Below are 15,625 nucleotides of genomic sequence, written 5' to 3'. Positions count from 1 at the left end.
GGCTATATATATATATATATATATATATATATACATATACACTTGGGGTATTTGATTGTGGTCTTGTCTTTGGGATCTGCGAACAGTAGGGTCTGAGAAGCTCATCAATCGTGCTATAGTGGTAGAGGGTGGGTCCCAAAGGCCTAAACACCCCTATAAGCCGGGGGCTCACTAAAGGTCCCTGGTTTCAAGAAAAATGGGCCGACGACGTGGGGGGAGGTTGGAAGGAAAGCAGCACTCTAACAAAACCCTAGATGGTTTTCTGCAAAAGGCTGTTGGGGAACTTGAAAAAGAAATAGAATTAGTGCAGCAACGCTTAGCTGCCCCCCCTTCTTCAATTAATAGCCTAGTTCATGATAGCTCAGCCCCACAGCCCCCCCTACGAACAGAATTACAGTCTGTACTGACTACCCCTCTCCCCTCCCCCTCTAAAATCCCCCAGGAGATCCAAGATGAAACTCCAATTGTAATCACCACCCGTGCTGCACCAATTTTGGTGGCTCAGAGTCCCTCAATTGAAGGCCCCCTTACCTCAATAGATTCTAATACTAAAGAAAAAAAGAAAAAAAAGGGAACCCGCTTTTAAAAACAAACGATCCAGGACTTTGAGCCCCTCTAACTTGGCTCAACCTTCTATTAAGGATACGGTATTAATCCCCTCACACAACATCAATGACCCTCATGCAAATGAGTATACTAGGGATCTCATAAGAGATGAGCTTTCAAAACTATTCCTTCCTATTATAACTCGCCTCCAAACAATTGAGGATAAACTGGAAAGTCTTATTAATAGCCAGCTACCAATAATTGCTCCACCCGTAGAAACTCAATCCCATCCCCTCCCCAATCATGATCTCATCACTGCCAGCAGACCCACTGGCCAAATACCCAAAATCCCTTTTTCCTCTTTAAACCAAGATTGGCCCAGCTCCGTCAAAACACCTAGTATCGTAATGAATAAGCCCCATATAGTCTCAGTTCCCCTTTCAAAAGGAACCGCCCCATGGAACAACCCAGTAATTAATCCGGGAGATGGTAACCCCACTTGGGAGCACCCGCAATCAGAACTCCAGAAGAGGGACAAGACCAGGGGTCTGCTAGAACCAAAAGTGCTTCATTTACCACCAGAATCATGCCCTTATGTTCTCATTATATCGAATGTACCTGAACTCAAACCTCATTCCACTGAATCTTTCACCAAACTTAAAAACAAGGTTATCCATTGGTTGCACGCGAATGCGGGGTTTGCTTTTCCCATGACACCCTCAATACTGATGTTGAGAAGGGTAGGGTGGGTGAGTTCCCTAGCGAAGATCGGATCAGGGGACTGCATTATCATCAACTTTAACTCTCCTGACCTTGTCCAACGGCTTTTTCTAAACGCTAATAGACCTTATCCTATAACTGGCAAAGCTTCTCTTTGCAGGTTACAAGTGTTTTATCCACCTTCCATGCCATCTTGGAGTAGACAATCGCCACCGTTACACAGGGCTCCCCCGGCTATCCACACACAGTCTATCCCTGCACTCGGCCCTAGATGCCCTTCGTCATCTCTTTCTGAGACAGACTGACTAGGAGATGACCTTTCGGAAGTGGCTCCGAGTAATTGTGAAGCTGAGGACACTCACCCTACTGTCCTCAGCATCTCTAACCCTTTTGTCCCTTCGACCTTGGCAGATCTTGTTAACCAGGGACCACTCAAAAGCAACATATGCCAAGCAAATGAGGAATGTATTCCGAACCTGTCAATTGTTCCTTACATTCTGGGGTCTACCCGCATGGCCAAATTACCAAATTTAAATATAGCTGGGGTCACATCCAGCGAGGTTTACAAGGCACAGAGTGAGAAACCTACTGGTCCAAACATACCTGAGGGAAATAGCATGGTTCCTAGCAGTTTCCCCCCCCTGTAGGAAATATCCCCAGAATAAAGTTGGGTCCACAAAAACAGAGGATCTCGATAAGGTACTCAGCTGGAATATAGCAGGGTTGGAAAGCAAATTACAAAGCCCAGGATGGGGCAACCTTATTGATGATCACCTGATCTGCCTCTTCCAAGAAACGTGGGCATTAGAACCCAAATATAGACTAGGCTTTAAAAGCTATTGGGTCCCAGCACGCAAGTCATCTTCTGGGAGACCAGCGGGAGGGCTGCTTGTGTGGATAAATATTTCTCTTAGGTGCAAGTTAGAAGAAATAGATATGGGTTGCCCTGATTTGCAAGCCCTATTATTAATGATTTCTGAAGAAAGGCCTTTACTTTTAATTAATATCTATAACAGGAATGTGAGCTCCCACCCTGATCCCGATGTCCTGTCCATTTTGGACAGTTTTCTTAAAAACAATCCCTCCTTTGTCTTGATTGGAGGGGATTTTAATGTCACTTTCGAACCCAATCCTTTAGTCCAAGGAATATGTAAAGAAGAGGATGCCCATTGGGGCATCCCTCAGCTAGTCTCCAACAAAAGACCAAGACTGAATAAATCTGCGTGCTTACTGGCTGATATCACACTAGCCCATGGCCTCCGAGCCTGCAACGGTCGCTCGCGCTCGGATGCAAATTTGCAAGCTACCTTTAGGCGCGGAGGGCACAGCAGTCGTATTGATTACATATTTCTTGACATCCGACTGTGGAGCCACATGTTGGATTTGAGGGTCCAAGAGCAGATTGAGAGCGATCATGACCCGTTGATTTTATCAACCAGAGGACTTTTTCGTTCGCTTAAAGTGCCCTACCCTAAGACCCATGCCTCCCAGCTGGCCCTAACAAATAACAGACGCAACCTAAAATGGGAATCTGTTATTTCTTCCCCTAAACACCTGGCATCTATTTACAACCTGCTTGCCAACCAAATGGAGTGTATGATTTGGCTTAACGAGAACAGGGAGGGCGACAGACTTTTAGCAGCCCACATTGATTTGTTCCAATCTTTAAAACATCTTTTTACAAAAAAGATTCTCAATAATCCAAATAAAAAGCACTGCGTTCCCTGGTTCGACAATTCTTGCAGAGAAGCACAACTATCTCTCCTGGAAGCAATAAAAGAAGGCCATGCTGAGCTGTTAAGAGCAGCCAGGAAGGTTTACAAGAAGGAATGTTCCAAGGCACGCAGAAGCTGGGAAGAGGCCAGATGGGTTACCATTCTGGAGACTGCCAAATCCAACAATACATCTAGGTTTTGGAAACTAATAGCTGATGACTGTAGTGATTCCCCTGCCGCACCTGGCTCCTCAATTCTCTCAGCATCATGGGTAGAGCACTTTGGGCAACTATACGAAGGGCCATCTGAAGCTTCTCTGTGGGCCCCTGATGACTCAATAAACCAAGAGACCACCCCGATCACATTCTCTCTAACCGAAACAAGAGCAGCAATAGATTCTTTGAAATGGGGAAAGGCCCCTGGCTCAGATAAGATCCCAGGCGATCTATACAAATCAAGACCCGACATATGGGCACCATATCTCAATCTTATCTGCAATGCAATTGCAGCGGGGGCCCCGCTCCACCTACTTGGAAAGGGGCTGAAATAGTACCCATTTTTAAAAAAGGAAATCCAAATACCCCTGCCAATTATCGTCCGATTAGTCTCCTTGATAACTCCCAAAAAATCTACGCAAAGCATCTTCTGCTCCATCTTGAGGAATGGATTATGGAGTCTGAAGCTCTCTCTGACCTACAAGCTGGATTCAGACCTGCAGTGAGTACAGTTGACCAAGCCCTAAGATTCATGTCAATAAAATGGAAGAATGTTGACCTGGGGAGGGGTAATCTCTACGTGGTCTTTATAGACCTCAGAGCCGCATTTGATTTGATCCCCAGGAACTTGCTGTGGTCAACTTTATCTAATATGGGAGTGCTATCTGGTCTCCTGAAACTCATTGCTCAACTGCATGAAAACACTTTCGCTCAAATTAGATGTGGCCATGGGGGTGAGTTGATTGACCCCGTAGCTATTAAAAAAGGAGTTAGACAGGGATGTGTCCTGGCACCCACTCTTTTTCTGCTCTATATCAATAATTGCATCCACTACTTAGAGAATTGTATAAATGACTCACCTAAACTGGCTGGGAAAAAAATCCAGTGTCTGCTATACGCAGATGATACAATTCTGCTATCAAAATCGCCAATGGGAATCCAAAACCTGATTAATCAATTCTGTGTTTATTGTAGTGACTATGGTCTGGATGTAAACGTCAAGAAAACAAAACTTATGACATATAGTACTTCCAAGAAACGATTGCGCGTTAGCATAGAAATGAATTCGATTCCATTGGAGAAAGTTGAAGAGTTCGGCTATTTGGGCTTCAGACTATCGACCACAGGTAAATGGAAGGCAGCCATTGACAAAGGGGCTCTTATTATAAGCCAAAGAGGTGGGGCCCTTGTTCGTAGATCTAGAAAGGCTCCGAGCCCCCCCCTGAACATACTTGCGGAGATTTACAATGTTCAAATTAGAGCAGCGGCCCTATATGGAGCGTAACTTAGGGGGTCCCACAAAAATCTGGACATTCTGCAAACTAAGGAAAATCATTTCCTTAGGCAGGTGTCCCGGTTAGGTATGGGCACACCAATGACCCCTCTAAGGCTCGACCTAGGTTTAAATAGCATTAAAACCACAGCGGCCCTTAGACCTCTCTCCTACTGGATTCGTTTATGGAAATCTGTTGAACTCGAACCATATAGGCTGGCTATAAGAGAGCTCATAGCCGCCCCCCAGGCACTGGAGAAAATTCCATGGCTGAAGGAGATGAAATCTGCCTGGGATAAAATAGGTCTTCCCCATTACTGGAAATATCCGGATCAAATCCCCGATTATGCTAGGAGATTTGTTATAAGAAGATATTGGGAGAAAGTTAATGAAGACTCCTTGCACCAAAAGGGGGCAGGTAGGCTAACAATGGAATTTCTTCAACTCAAGCACGAACCCTGGGCTGAGAATTTCTTGAACCTTCCCATGCCTCCGTATGCCCGTGCTCTATATCTCCAGCTAAGATATGGTACACTGCCTATCAATGGTTTTACGGCTCACTGGCCATCCAACATCGTTTCAAATGATAGATGTATCTCTTGCCAATACTGTAAAGAAACAACAGAGCATGTACTATTTTTCTGCCCTTTGTATAAGAGCCCCAGAAAGAGGTGGATTATTCCCCTCTGCAAAAACATGCCATTACAGGATAGAGCAAACGCCACCAGAATCTGTACATATGATTCATCCTCCGTGGTAGCTATTACAGTTACCAAATATCTATCGGAGGTTTGGTACATCCGTCGTAGGTTTATTGTATCAAAGGGCACTTGAGCCATCCTGGCATCAGTCTACAGAAGGAGTCTCAACTGTTACTTTCTATGTAGTACCAGTAGGAATTTTCAGTAGGAACTTGTTGCCCTCTATATGATCAATAGAGATTGTATAAGCTTATAGAGCCATTTTTATAGTCAAAATCTGATAGGCTTCTTGACAAAGTATCTTATATCTAAATGGGAACTCTTTGTTTTTTGGATTGACGAGGGCCAGGTCTTATGGGAAAATAGCTGCACACATTGGTATGTTAGACAAAAGTTTTATATCTTAGCTTTTATCTTCTTCGCTCTTACCATTTTTATCCATGTCCTATTTATTGTATTTATATCCATGAACAAAAGCTTAGTCCTGCTGATTTTATTGTTATATTGTTCTGATTATTATTGGTTTTTATACTGTTATTATGTTTTTTAACACATATTTTTTTATCATGTATGATTGTTATCTTTGTTACTCTAAATGGTCCAGATTTCTAGAACGAATGAAATAAATAAATAAAATACTAATATTGTGGTGGACACACTGGGTACATTCAATCCTCTGCAGGTGGAAAGAGCAGAAGATTGGAGGGGAAGGGGCTTTCAAACATGTGAACAATGTGAAGGAAAAAATAAGTGGGTGGCTTCTTTCTGCAACAAAAAGTAATGCCCTCTGTAATGCTCTTTAGCAGACCATGCCTGTTGTTAACTTAGATCTCTCCTGGATAATTAAGATGATTAGAATGACAAAAAGGCGTAGAGTCGGTTTTAAACTTAGAGTAGCAGTAGTCTACATACCTATATTGCCCTGGTTCTTTTCCCTTCAATTGCTTAAAAACATTTTGTGAATTCATTAGTTCCCAAAAGTAATTGGCTACATTAACGAAGCACAAAAAAATACAACTTATATTTTGTATAGGTTAACAACTGTCCCTAAACTATTTAAGGAACATTTTACATTTGTGGAGGAAATGTGAAAGCAGAGATCTGTTCAAAATGAAGTAGCATCCTCTGTTGATTTTCAGAACAAACTATCAAAGTTTTTTATTGATAAAATTGCTTCTGCAATGGAACAAATTCGTAAGTCATCCATAAACCATCATTAATAGCCCAAGGAACTGTAGAGGTGATCCTCTAATATTTGTTTCCCATTGCTTAGTCACTCCTAATTGAGATTGCATCTTATGGTCACCTCTCAGGATCCCCACTTGATCACTATCCTGCTACACGTATGCAGGAATCTATTAAGACCTGTTCTGTACCCCAGGTTTGGAATAAAGCGGTGGTGAAACTCTCACTAAAAACCCTTGCTGGATCTGATGAATCCTAACATCTTCCAACTAATCTCTTTGCCCTGCTCTTTTCCTACACTAATGGAGAAAGTAGCTTTTTGTCAATTACTTGACTTTGTCGAATTTAACAATATTTTTGATCCTTACCAGCCAGGATTCCTTCAAGGAAAGAGCCCTGAAAAAAAGGAAGACTCCATCTTAGAGGATTGTGAAGAATAATGGACACAGAAACCCCAGGGACTCTTGTGCTCCTGGACCTCCTGGCATCCTTTGACACCAGAGACAACAACATCTTAATCACCAGACTCAGAGAAAGTGGCATCAGCAGCACAGTGTAGCTTGGCTAAAAGTCTCTGTGTCTGATCTTCAGCAAACAGTAATGACCCATTCTCTGTACTCTGGTCTCAGAGCTATTGATTGCTCTATGCTTCAGGGCCGATTCTGTCCCCATTACCCTTCAACATCTGTATGTGTCCCTTAGCCTACATATTAGATCAGATGAAAGTGGAAATCTACATGCATGCTGATGAACCTCAGATCATATTTGAACTTTCAAATTACTCAAGAACGAAACCTAATTCTGAATCACTGTTATCTGACTGTTTGATGGTGACCCAAAGGTAGTTGTGGACCCGTTTTTTAAAATGAATCCTAGGAAAACTGTTATGCTTTATACATCTCCAAAAGTCCACATAAATGATATGTACTCGCCTGTTTGACTTGACGCCCAATCTGCAGCAGCCCTGTGTGTAAAAAATCTATTTATATTGACTCAAAACTAGGCCTTGAGACTCGTATCTTAAATGTGAGCAAGACATTTCTTATTTGAAATCTCTACGGATAATCATGCCCTTCCTCCTGCACAACTTTACAATGATCCAACAGAGACCATACTATAGGAACACCATAGGTTTAGATAATCCCCAAGGAATCAATTGTTTGTTTTCAACTTATTCAAAATGCAACTCCATGACTTTTGGCCAGACACAGAAAATATTATTCAGTTTCTCCTATATTTGAGAAATTACCTGGGCTCCAAGTTCAGAAGAAAATGGCTTTTAAAGCATTCAATATTGTCCACAATTCTATCTTTTCCAAGAAATCTGAATTTCTTGCAAAACATTTACATCGCATAAATTGACCAGGCAATTAGAGTCCAAGAATAAGTTCTTACTTCAAATCCCTAGCAAGGACTGCAACTTCAGGTGAAAAATCATTCCCCACTATGGCAGTAAAACTGTGGAATTCTCATCTTTTTTTATTTATGCTGTCAATTGTTTTAATGTTTGAAAACTTATATTTTGTAATTCTTCACCTGAATTGTTTTTAGTCATTATTTTGCTGTTCTACAAAATCTTCCACTTTGACAATAAGTCAGCGCCAGGAAACATCAGTGATCGTGTGCTTCAAAAATAACAATACTACAATCAATTATGTACTAGGTATGTATGGGAGAATCCTTCTAGAGCCCAATATATGGTAGGCCAGAAAGTTGACGGCTCATCTTGCTTTGCAAAATGTTTTCTGGAGGAGTTTGGTCAGATACTACTCTTGGTTTAAGCAAGTTTACTGTTTTTTTGGTTTCTGAGGGGATACAGTTCTTTCAATATCTGGTAAGAAATTACCAGGGGGGAATATTATTAGCCTTTCCCACAGAATATCCAAGAGTTATGAAGGAATACTGAAGGATGATGGCTGTTGATTAATGGTGCAAATGAGGATGATCCTCATCAGGAACTCTTTTTCCCCACTGAGTTTTAGTTAGTAGTATAACAGGTATATATAGGCATTCACCAAATGCATTATACAAGGGAGATTAGGTTTTGCAGGTACAGAGCCATTTGTTATTCACAACTCTTTTACTAGGGGCTTAAATGTTATCTTGCCACTGCTGTACGGAGTTCCGACAGTTCTCACTTGGCTGGGTGGGGATCCCAATCCCTCCCCACCTCATGTCATTCTCTCAAAGTTAGTCTGTCTTTCCACACACCCTCAGTGTGCACAGAAATTGTCAAAGGCGCTATCTGGCTAGCTCTCTGTTGTTGTGTCTCCATGCAAATTGTGTTGCCAGGTAGAGATCAAATGGAGCCCATATATTTGCAGCCTACTAGTGGCCGGCATCAGCAGTCAACAGTCAGGCAACGGTTCCTGGCAGAGCACTACAACTATTATCCAGTCATCAACTTTGGATAGGGCTGCCCTCCCCCAGTGTCAAGCAATCTGGCATTTTGACATCAGAAGCAGCACTGCCTTTGCACCCCAAGTGGCACGTCTTCTATGTAACCTTATAAAGCCACCAAGGGATCGGCAGGCATTACAGAGCCAGTGATTTTCTTGATTTCCATGTAGACAATTTTCCCAGTAGCACCTAATTTGAGGGCATTTCCACCCCAAGTGGAGGAAGTCAGCGTCGCCTCCTTCACATTGAGCACATATCGTATCTCTGGTAAGCCTCATTTTATACACTTTGAGGAATGTGCGGCATGCTCAATTCAAAGACGGATTCTGTGCTAGTGGCAAAGCAGGTGGATATAGGACTGACAGGGGTGCTAGTCTGTGGAGTCCTGCCCAGGCCAAGACTGTACAGCCCACAACATCAGTGCTGCCTCTTGTGAGTATCAGGGTCATGCATATTGCCATATTCAGTGGGCAGGGAGCAATGCTATCCTGTTCAACGGCTCAATGTGGGATAAACCTTGCCCGGTTTAGCCTCTGGTGTGCGATTTGTGCTTTTGCACAGTTGTAGTGGGTCAATTTGAGGGGCACAGATGCCCTCCTGCTTAAAGTGGAGGGCCAGCACTTTCATGCTAGCAGCAACTGCTCACCGCCCCAGGTCAATGTGACTAATGAGGCCCTCAGGCGATCTAGGAAAGCCCATGACAATGGGAAGTTTATAAAGAGGTATTGAAATATTTAAACATCTGCTGTTCTCCCGGCCTTGAAGGGTGGCAGGGTGATCCATTGAGGAACCCGCTACTCCACCTGCTACAGGTCCCCCATATGTCTGCTCACCCAAACCCCAAGGTGTTAACCATGCTGTCAGCCCACTTCAGGGGGAAGTCGATGCTAAATTGCAGAGAGCCCGCCTTAAAGGGAAGGTGACTGAATGGCTGATTTGGTCCAATTAACGGTGATCCCAGTGAGCCACTCAAATCAAATGAATTCATGCAGAATGGGTAGTAGGTTAATGTCTGGTTCCCTCATAAACTGTCATGTTGTCTGCATACATGAAAACTATGTCTCTCATTAAAGAGAAATGGAGCCTGTGGGCAGTGCTGTGCTGGCAGACACGAGCCGCCAGGGGCTCCAAAGTGATTGCAAATATTATCGGTATGCGCCGCACAAAGTGGCTCGATTGTCATGATCAGGAACTCTGTTTGCAAAGGGCGCTTCAGAATCATTAGACATCGTAAGGGGGTGTAGGAAAGTACCATCTTGCCTGGCATGTTACCCCCATTTTTCACTGTATATATGTTGTTTTAGTTGTATGTGTCACTGGGACCCTGTCACCTAGGGCCCCAGTGCTCATAAGTGTGCCTGAATGTGTTACCTGTGTAGTGACTAACTGTCTCACTGAGGCTCTGCTAATCAGAACCTCAGTGGTTATGCTCTCTCATTTCTTTCAAATTGTCACTAACAGGCTAGTGACTAATTTTACCAATTTACATTGGCTTACTGGAACACCCTTATAATTCCCTAGTATATGGTACTGAGGTATCCAGGGTATTGGGGTTACAGGAGATCCCTATGGGCTGCAGCATTTCTTTTGCCACCCATAGGGAGCTCTGACAATTCTTACACAGGCCTGCCACTGCAGCCTGAGTGAAATAACGTCCACGTTATTTCACAGCCATTTTACACTGCACTTAAGTAACTTTTAAGTCACCTATATGTCTAACCTTTACCTGGTAAAGGTTAGGTGCAAAGTAACTTAGTGTGAGGGCACCCTGGCACTAGCCAAGGTGCCCCCACATTGTTCAGGGCCAATTCCCCGGACTTTGTGAGTGCGGGGACACCATTACACGCGTGCACTACATATAGGTCACTACCTATATGTAGCTTCACAATGGTAACTCCGAATATGGCCATGTAACAGGTCTATGATCATGGAATTGCCCCCTCTATGCCATCCTGGCATAGTTGGCACAATCCCATGATCCCAGTGGTCTGTAGCACAGACCCTGGTACTGCCAAACTGCCTTTCCTGGGGTTCCACTGCAGCTGCTGCTGCTGCCAACCCCTCAGACAGGTTTCTGCCCTCCTGGGGTCAAGCCAGGCTTGTCCCAGGATGGCAGAACAAAGGACTTCCTCTGAGAGAGGATGTTACACCCTCTCCCTTTGGAAAATGGTGTGAAGGCAGGGGAGGAGTAGCCTCCCCCAGCCTCTGGAAATGCTTTCATGGGCACTTTTGGTGCCCATTTCTGCATAAGCCAGTGTACACCGGTTAAGGGACCCCTTGGCCCTGCTATGGCCCGAAACTGGAAAAAGGAAAGGGGAGTGACCACTCCCCTGACCTGCACCACCTCTGGGAGGTGTCCAGAGCTCCTCCAGTGTGCTCCAGACCTCTGCCATCTTGGAAACAGAGGTGCTGCTGGCACACTGGACTGCTCTGAGTGGCCAGTGCCACCAGGTGACGTCAGAGACTCCTTCTGATAGGCTCCTTCAGGTGTTGCTAGCCTATCCTCTCTCCTAGGTAGCCAAACCCTCTTTTCTGGCTATTTAGGGTCTCCGTCTCTGGGGAAACTTTAGATAACGAATGCAAGAGCTCATCCGAGTTCCTCTGCATCTCTCTCTTCACCTTCTGCCAAGGAATCGACTGCTGACCGCGCTGGAAGCCTGCAAAACTGCAACATAGTAGCAAAGACGACTACTGCAACTCTGTAACGCTGATCCTGCCGCCTTCTCGACTGTTTTCCTGGTGGTGCATGCTGTGGGGGTAGTCTGCCTCCTCTCTGCACTAGAAGCTCCGAAGAAATCTCCCGTGGGTCGGCGGAATCTTCCCCCTGCAACCGCAGGCACCAAAGAACTGCATCACCGGTACCTTGGGTCTCCTCTCAGCACGACGAGCGAGGTCCCTTGAATAAAGCAACTCTGTCCAAGTGACTCCCACAGTCCAGTGACTCTTCAGTCCAAGTTTGGTGGAGGTAAGTCCTTGCCTCCCCACGCCAGACTGCATTGCTTGGAACCGCGACTTTTGCAGCTACTCCGGCCTCCGTGCACTTCCGGCGGAAATCCTTTGTGCACAGTCCAGCCTGGGTCCAAGGCACTCTAACCTGCATTGCACGCCCTCCTAAGTTGTTCTCCGGCGACGTGGGACTCCTTTGTGCGACTTCGGGTGAGCACCGTTTCACGCATCCTCGTAGTGCCTGTTTCTGGCACTTCTCCGGGTGCTACCCGCTGCTGAGAGGGCTCCTTGTCTTGCTCGACGTCCCCTCTGTCTCCTGACGCAATTTGCGACATCCTGGTCCCTCCTGGGCCACAGCAGCATCCAAAAACGCTTACTGCACGATTTGCAGCTAGCAAGGCTTGTTGGCGGTCTTTCGGCGGGAAAACACTTCTGCACGACTCTCCACGGCGTGAGGGATCCGTCCTCCAAAGGGGAAGTCTCTAGCCCTTGTCGTTCCTGCAGAAACCTAAGCTTCTTCTGTCCAGTAGAAGCTTCTTTGCACCCCCAGCTGGCATTTCCTGGGCATCTGCCCATCTCCGACTTGCTTGTGACTTTTGGACTTGGTCCCCTTGTTCCACAGGTACCCTCGACTGGAAATCCATTGTTGTTGCATTGCTGGTTTGTGTCTTTCCTGCAGAATTCCCCTTTCATGACTTCTATGTCCTTTAGGGAACTTTAGTGCACTTTGCACTCACTTTTCAGGGTCTTGGGGTGGGCTATTTTTCTAACCCTTACTATTTTCTAATAGTCCCAGCGACCCCCTACAAGGTCACATAGGTTTGGGGTCCATTTGTGGTTCGCTTTCCACTTTTGGAGTATATGGTTTGTGTTGCCCCTATCCCTATGTGTCCCCATTGCATCCTATTGTAACTATACATTGTTTGCACTGTTTTCTAAGACTATACTGCATATTTTTGGTATTGTGTACATATATCTTGTGTATATTTCCTATCCTCTCACTAAGGGTACACTCTAAGATACTTTGGCATATTGTCATAAAAATAAAGTACCTTTATTTTTAGTATAACTGTGTATTGTGTTTTCTTATGATATTGTGCATATGACACTAAGTGGTACTGTAGGAGCTTCACTCGTCTCCTAGTTCAGCCTAAGCTGCTCTGCTAAGCTACCATTATCTATCAGCCTATGCTGCTAGACACCCTATACACTAATAAGGGATAACTGGGCCTGGTGCAAGGTGCAAGTACCCCTTGGTACTCACTACAAGCCAGTCCAGCCTCCTACAGGGGGCATCTGGTAGAGGGTTAAGACCTCATTCTAGTCATGAATGCAGACTTAAACGAAAACAAAGTTATTAGGCACAGTAAAAATCTTGAGTGAAAGGAGACAATGGTTTGCTGACAGGGGGTCACCATATTACATGGCTGAATAGCTCCCTCTTGGAGGAGGATTTTTTTCACTTTTTTGAAGTACACTAGGCTGGATTACTTGATACTTGATCAGTGTCATCAAGCATGTACAAGAGAGATTAACCAATGAAGAATGACATTATCTGATCAAGGAACACTCAAGTGTGCAATCAGTTCAGTGGTTGGATGTTGAATGTCAACCTCATAAGACCGGCTACTCATGAAGGAGAATAAGCAGCATATTTTTAATTCCATATAGAACAAGTGACTTACCTTTGGTAATGATCTTTCTGGTGGATACTCTATACTTAACTGCAGATTCCTCACCTTGTGAGTATTCCCCTGGTGTCAGACTGAATCCAGAGACCTTAAAGCAGTACTCCGGCGTGCTGGCAGATGGCACATGAGGCTCTGACCAATGTCAGTCTGCTCTGGAAATGACAAGCAGAGCTGCATATAATCACCACCCATGTGCGCTGATGTCAGTTGCTTTCATAGGCTCTCCATGCCCTCAGATGCACAGCCTATCAGCAGATTGGCATGACCGGTGTGCATATCTCTATACTGGCATACCGAATATTCCCCCAGGAAACTGGGTATAAACGGAATCATAAAAGAGTTGGTTCCTGAAGGAGTAATTTACACATACTCTGAGGTAGTTTTGTTTTTAGGGCAGGGGAGATCGGGCTAGTTTTGTTTTTAGGGAGGGTGGGGGGGGGGGTCGGGCTAGTTTTGTTTTTAGGGCCGGTAGGAGGGTGGGTCGATTTATATTTGTTTTTAGAGGCGGGTGGGAGAGGGTTGGGGTAGTCTTGTTTTTAGGGCAGGTGGGGGGGGGGTCAGGGTACTTTAAGTATTACGGGTGGGGTACTTTTGGGCCTTCGGGTGGGTGGGGGTGGACTGATAGAACCACGCATGCTGTTCCCACATACCCCTTTACTAGGCATGCTTTTATAATGAAAAATTGTTGTAAACGCATGCGTGGAAACAACGCAGTCATTGTTCCGACAACATTGTTGAGGCATGCGTGGTTCCCGCATGCATTGTTCCATCATACATTCATGCACAATGGTTCAGTAATGAGCATCAAATACTTATACAAAATATATACTTTTACAGATATGCAGAATAGTTAATTATGAGTATCAAATACTTATACAAAATATACATGAATGTCTCTATTCTTTTAGACTCATGATCAGGTGGGGCAGTGACGAAAGTGTTGTGATTAACCTTAATGGAGGACACTTGCACCACCAAGCTCTGTGGGGTTGGATGTTGTGTACGAAAGGCAGCATTGCCTGGGGCTGGTCCATGGCGCTGAGCACCCTGCCTATTAACTGGTGGCCCAAACATAGTTTGCCCAAGTAACTAGAAGGGTGTCCATGACAGGCTCATTAAATGATAATACGAGGTTTTATCTCCCTCCTCAGTGAATGTAACCAGGGTAAGTAGAAAGAAGTATACTTTAATGACCATCAGCTTGTTGTCAGCTATGTTCTCAGTGATTTTCTTCTCAAACAGGGTTTGGTGTCAGAATCCAATAAAATCAGAACCAAAGAAAAACTTAGGGGAGGCCACATGCTGCTGAAAGATGGAAACATGATCATCAATTCCTTTTTTGTAGTAAACAATAACGATGTCCACACTAACTTGCACACTGAATTCACAGACATATTTTTAAAAAATCCCCATACCGAAACAAATATACACTTAGTTTACATTGCTTACCTTCTGCAAAATTCTGGTCACTGAAGCTCGCCTTCACTTTAGGAATGGGAGTTGAAGAGTGACGCCTAGAAGAGGGTGCCTTCTTTTGTACAGGAGTGTTGTCAGCCTGCCAGTCCTCGTGATGAGAATACATTCCGTCACTTCTTTTTTCAGTCAACCTGGTCCAAGGCTGTTGTTGGGAGGTAAATGTGTTCTCCGCAAACGTAACTTTGTGAGGAAAGACAGAGGGAGTTTTATTGAGAACACTTCTGAGGAGCGGAAGAGAAGTGGGCTTTGTCGGGGGGCTAATTTTCTCAGCCCTAATTACTCTGTTCTGATAATTGCGATAAGCCTCTTCCAAGTAATCAGCCTCTTTTTCCAGTTCTTTGATCCTGGCCTTGGTAGTAGCCACAAATTCAATGTCCGAGTCTGGAGAGTTGCTTCGTCGCAATGGGGACTGCCGATACCTGGAGCTGAGGACTCCACCTGCTTCAACAAAAGGATCAGACAAAAGCTGGCTCTTCAAGAGTGTCCCATCAACATAAATATCATGAGGAACAATCCTGTCTGTACTGTGGTCAAGAACAGAACGATCAACCAGAGAGGGCTTGGGATTGCGATACACTTCATTTTCGAGAGCTGTACAAGCAAGCAAGACACACAAAGAGGATGATCATTTTGTGGCAAAATAAGAAAGCGTAACTAAATCAGGCAGGGCAAATAAGATCATTTTGTAAAACGTTTCGACTGCCACCAACCGGCCTTTAAAACCCATTTTTAAAAGATGCATATTTATATATTTTTG

The 15,625-nt window shown here is 44.5% G+C and overlaps 1 protein-coding gene across 3 annotated transcripts in view; it reads right to left on the bottom strand.

The window, feature by feature from the left end:
* The window catches only part of OFD1 (OFD1 centriole and centriolar satellite protein), a 486,789-nt gene that overhangs the window by 223,550 nt on the left and 247,614 nt on the right, over window positions 1-15,625 (bottom strand). For all 3 annotated transcript variants that reach the window (XM_069204717.1, XM_069204715.1, XM_069204716.1), the window contains exon 16: window positions 14,842-15,459. In XM_069204717.1, the coding sequence (XP_069060818.1) occupies window positions 14,842-15,459 (618 nt within the window). The remainder of the gene's footprint in view (window positions 1-14,841; window positions 15,460-15,625) is intronic.

The sequence above is a fragment of the Pleurodeles waltl genome, chromosome 8 (assembly GCF_031143425.1).
Source record: "Pleurodeles waltl isolate 20211129_DDA chromosome 8, aPleWal1.hap1.20221129, whole genome shotgun sequence".
Classification (NCBI taxonomy): domain Eukaryota; kingdom Metazoa; phylum Chordata; class Amphibia; order Caudata; family Salamandridae; genus Pleurodeles; species Pleurodeles waltl.
Note: the sequence above shows the minus strand (reverse complement) of the source record. Positions and strands in the feature narration are given on the sequence as shown.